Below are 5,480 nucleotides of genomic sequence, written 5' to 3' on the forward strand. Positions count from 1 at the left end.
TCATCATCATCATCGTTGTGATCCTGATTGTTGCCGTCAATATCTACCTCATTGTTCATTTCTGTTATTTGTCTAACAAGAATAAAGGATACACCACAGGTAAATGTAAATTTGTTCGCTTTCTGATTGGTCGAGAGCCGTTGTAAGTAAGAGGATATGCCAATAAATTACGTCAACAAATTACGAATTGTAGCGCACGGCTTATGATCTTTTGCGAGATGAAAGGATGCGAAATGGTTTTGCAAAATGGTTTTTGAAAATGGTTTGGAGCGTTTAGCAAAACTATTTCGCAAAACCATTTCGCTTCCTTTCGTTAACGAAACGTCCGGCAAAAGATCGTAATACCTCACAAGCAAAAACAAAAACAAAAAAACAAAAACAAAAAATCGGAAATTTGTTAAATATACCCTGTCTCACGCGTCAGCTATTTTGATGGGGAAAAACAGATTTTCCCCGCGTGCCATCGCATTCAAGCGCTTCAGGGTGATATGGGCCTCATTTCCGCGAGCACAGGCAGCCCAACAAAGGCGCAGTGGTCAAAGAGGGGGGGTTCAGCGTCTCGACTTATCCTTAATTATCTTTATTTTTCCTTTAGATTCGCCCGTCAAGGAAAAAGAATTCCGCATGTAAGTAACGCTAAAATCATCAAAATTTAGTGCAAAAATTTATAAATTTTGGCATGCCAAAACTTCTGTAATATTTCTGTGATATTTCATATCAATAAAGTTAATATCTGGCCTCGTTTGGGTGGCATGGGTGGTGTAGTGGTTTACCGCTCGCCTCTCACCGCTGTGTCCGGGTTCGAGCCCCGGCTCAGATGAGTTGAATATTAAATGTAATATAGAATGTAGTGATAGTGCGTGTGGAGGGAACCTCACGGAAGAGGACCGTACGGCGAGTTGTGGTTGTAAAAATATGTTTATGTTTGCCTTATGATAATAATAATGGGTGGTTCTTATATAGCGCATTTATACAACGTCTCGATGCGCTTTACATGAATGACCAGTGGAGGACTTTACGGGCTGCATATTAAGGCGCTATTAACAGCCGTGCAGCTTACAATCATGAGTGATTTGTTAGCACATTAGTGTTATGCCTCCAGACAGTGATTTTTCTCAGGCATCCCGTTCCTTCTTCTACGCCGCCCTTTTACTCACCCATCTATAATTCATTTTTCACCTGTTTCAATTCCATTTCTCCAACCTGGCTCCTCCCACAATACACCTCGTTACCTTGGGTTTGATGTATTTTCTATTTCAGGCCACGTGTCATTCTCTTGAAAAGATTCTTTGTTTGAAAGTATCCATTTCCATGTGTATTCGCACCGTTAATGAAAGAAATGATACTCAAGGGAATGACACATGGTCTTAAAGTCCAACTCCTGAATAGAGGTTTTGTATCACCTCGTGATGGCAGCCATGTTAGATGGCAGGAACAATATTCATACATACGAACGAATTCAATTCCCAAGAGCAAAGGGATCTTATTGTTCTGCCATCTAACCACAGGCAGCCCAGGCTGTAACATTGGCGTGGGTACTTGATGGTGCAAAACTTCAATATACTAGCAATCAAGTTTGATAATTAAGTTTAATATGATTTCATTTTATTCACAGGGACAGCTACAAAATAAAGAACAGTAATCAAGTTTTGCCAGCTGTCAATGATGGTTTCGACGCCAAACAAGACCAAGATAACGGATCAAAAGAAAAACATATTATTGCCTAAAGCGTTCATACCTTTAACTGGCCCATAATGGGATGACCTACAAAAATTTGATATGGGATGCAACATTTTTCTTTTTCTTTAATAGTTCACTTGTGAGATTTAATTCACGAAGAAAAATATTATTTTCTTTTCAAAATAGTCCCCTACAAATTTCCCTGCGCCATCTTGAAAGGTAGCCGTGCCTTTGCATCAAAGCGAGACGAACGGAGAGCATGCAATGATAGAGACATGGCAATAATCATTCAAGGTCTTAATAATGGTCTCTATCATTGCAAGCTCACCGTTCGTCTCGCTTCGATGCCAAAACACGGCTACCTTTCAAGATGGAAGGGACTATTGCTAATTTCATACGGTGCAAGTTGTCTATAATCGATCATCGTACTTTGAAGAATCGTAATTGAGAGAATCCTATGTCCTTTGAGCACCCGGCACCATATATATTCCCAAAAGAATAAAACCTTTGTTTAACATAGTGCCACCTCGTCTTGAAACGCTTGAATGCGAGGCTACGCGGGGAAAATCTATTGTTCGAGTCAAAATGTTTGCCGCGTGAGAAAGTTTCATTGCGTAGTTGTTTGTTAAATATCTAGTCCACGTTAACATTAACAATATCAAAAATATATATATATATTGATAATAGAGTTTCTCCTCAGACCGCGAAAAAATAAGTATGCTAATTAGCAATAGACCCTTTGCAATGGAAGCCAAAGCAGCTCAATGTGGAGAACAAAACTAAATAATTTCAATCTCATGAGAATTGGAAACCTATTGTTATTTATGAGATATGGACTATTAACTAAGGATGCAAAATAGGTCATTTTTGGCTATTTTTGGACAAAAAGCATGGACTATAGCCCATGGTTTTCATCGATTTTGGACTATTTTCACACCTCTTCAAAAAATATCAATCATTTATGAAAAATGAAAAAAGCTCATTTTTGGCCATTTTCAGGCAAAAAGCATGGACTATAGCCCATGGTATTCATCGATTTTGGGTCATTTTCACACCTTTTCAAAAGATATGCATTATTTATGAAGAGTGCAAAATACGTCATTTTTGGCCATTTTCAAGTAAAAAGCATGGACTATAGTCAATGGTTTTCATGGATTTTGGTTCATTTTCACACCTTTTCAAAAGACATGCATTATTTATGAAGAATGCAAAATAGGTCATTTTTGGGCAAAAAGCATGGACTATAGCCCATGGTTTTCAGGGATTTTGGGTCATTTTCACACCTTCTCAAAAATATGCCTTATTTAAGAAAAATGCTAGATAGGTCATTTTTGGCCCTTTTTGGGCAAAAAATATGGACTATAGACCATGGTTTTTATGAATTTTGGGTCACTTTCACACCTTTCCAAAAGACATGCATTATTAATGAAGAATGCAAAATAGGTCATTTTTGGGCAAAAAGCATGGACTATAGCCCATGGTTTTCATGGATTTTGGGTCATTTTCACACCTTTTCAAAAGACATGCATTATTAATGAAAAATGCAAAATAGATCATTTTTGGCCGTTTTTGGGCAAAAAGCATGGACTATAGCCCATGGTTTTGATGAATTTTGGGTCATTTTCACACCTTTCCAAAAGACATGCATTATTTATGAAGAATGCCAAATAGGTCATTTTTTGGCAAAAAGCATGTACTATAGCCCATGGTTTTGATGGATTTTGGGTCATTTTCACACTTTTCAAAAGAATGCATTATTTATGCAGAATGCAAAATAGGTCATTTTTGGTCAAAAAGCATGGACTATAGCCAATGGTTTTGATGAATTTGGGTCATTTTCACACCTTCTCAAAAGATATACATTATATCAGAAGAATGCAAAACAAGTCATTTTTGGGCAAAAAGCATGGACTATAGCCCATGGTTTTGATGGATTTTGGGTCATTTTCACACCTTCTCAAAAATATGCATTATTTATGAAGAATGCAAAATAGCTCTTTTTTGGTCAAAAAGCATGGACTATAGCCAATGGTTTTGATGGATTTTGGGTCATTTTCACACCTTCTCAAAAATATGCATTATTTAAGAAAAATGCTAAATAGGTCATTTTTGGCCCTTTTTGGGCAAAAAATATGGACTATAGACCATGGTTTTTATGAATTTTGGGTCACTTTCACACCTTTCCAAAAGACATGCATTATTTATGAAGAATGCAAAATAGGTCATTTTTGGGCAAAAAGCATGGACTATAGCCCATGGTTTTCATGGATTATGGGTCATTTTCACACCTTTTCAAAAGACATGCATTATTAATGAAAAATGCAACATAGATCATTTTTGGCCGTTTTGGGGCAAAAAGCATGGACTATAGCCCATGGTTTTGATGAATTTTGGGTCATTTTCCCACCTTTCCAAAAGTCATGCATTATTTATGAAGAATGCAAAATAGGTCACTTTTGGGCAAAAAGCATGTACTATATCCCATGCTTTTGATGGATTTTGGGTCATTTTCACACCTTTTCTAAAGATATGCATTATTTATGAAGAATGCAAAATAGGTCATTTTTGGCCAAAAAGCATGGACTATAGCCAATGGTTTTGATGGATTTTGGGTCATTTTCACACCTTCTCAAAAGACATGCATTATATAAGGAGAATGTAAAATAAGTCATTTTGGGCCAAAAAGCATGGACTATAGCCCATGGTTTTGATGGATTTTGGGTCATTTTCACACCTTTCCAAAAGACATGCATTATTTATGAAGAATGCAAAATAGGTCATTTTTGGGCAAAAAGCATGTACTATATCCCATGGTTTTGATGGATTTTGGGTCATTTTCACACCTTTTCTAAAGATATGCATTATTTATGAAGAATGCAAAATAGGTCATTTTTGGGCAAAAAGCATGGACTATAGCCAATGGTTTTGATGGATTTTGGGTCATTTTCAAACCTTCTCAAAAGATATGCATTATATAAGGAGAATGCAAAATAAGTCATTTTGGGGCAAAAAGCATGGACTATAGCCCATGGTTTTGATGAATTTTGGGTCATTTTCACACCTTTCCAAAAGACATGCATTATTTATGAAGAATGCAAAATAGGTCATTTTTGGGCAAAAAGCATGTACTATAGCCCATGGTTTTGATGGATTTTGGGTCATTTTCACACCTTTTCAAAAGATATGCATTATTTATGAAGAATGCAAAATAGGTCATTTTTGGTCAAAAAGCATGGACTATAGCCAATGGTTTTGATGAATTTTGGGTCATTTTCACACCTTCTCAAAAGATATGCATTATATAAGAAGAATGCAAAATAAGTCATTTTGGGGCAAAAAGCATGGACTATAGCCCATGGTTTTGATGAATTTTGGGTCATTTTCACACCTTTCCAAAAGACATGCATTATTTATGAAGAATGCAAAATAGGTCATTTTTGGGCAAAAAGCATGTACTATAGCCCATGGTTTTGATGGATTTTGAGTCATTTTCACACCTTTTCAAAAGATATGCATTATTTATAAAGAATGCAAAATAGGTCATTTTTGGTCAAAAAGCATGGACTATAGCCAATGGTTTTGATGAATTTTGGGTCATTTTCACACCTTCTCAAAAATATGCATTATTTATGAAGAATGCAAAATAGGTCATTTTTGGTCAAAAAGCATGGACTATAGCCAATGGTTTTGATGGATTTTGGGACATTTTCACACCTTCTCAAAAATATGCATTATTTAAGAAAAATGCTAAATAGGTCATTTTTGGCCCTTTTTGGGCAAACAATATGGACTATAGACCA

General features: G+C 36.2%; 1 protein-coding gene across 1 annotated transcript in view; it reads left to right on the plus strand.

Annotated features, from left to right (window-relative positions):
• Nucleotides 1-2,180, plus strand: part of LOC148913855 (uncharacterized) — a 6,789-nt gene extending 4,609 nt beyond the window's left edge. Inside the window, exons 5-7 of the mRNA XM_089025915.1 lie at nt 1-99; nt 596-626; nt 1,616-2,180. The exon at nt 1-99 is cut by the window's left edge and continues 21 nt beyond it. Coding sequence (XP_088882041.1) covers nt 1-99; nt 596-626; nt 1,616-1,727 — 242 coding nt within the window. The 3' untranslated portion in view covers nt 1,728-2,180. The remainder of the gene's footprint in view (nt 100-595; nt 627-1,615) is intronic.
• The last annotated feature ends 3,300 nt before the right edge of the window (nt 2,181-5,480 follow it).

This window comes from Actinia tenebrosa, unplaced genomic scaffold (genome assembly GCF_029948245.1).
Source record: "Actinia tenebrosa isolate PJP-AT-01 unplaced genomic scaffold, QUT_ActTen_1.0 PGA_scaffold0__85_contigs__length_37466705, whole genome shotgun sequence".
Taxonomy (NCBI): Eukaryota; Metazoa; Cnidaria; class Anthozoa; order Actiniaria; family Actiniidae; genus Actinia; species Actinia tenebrosa.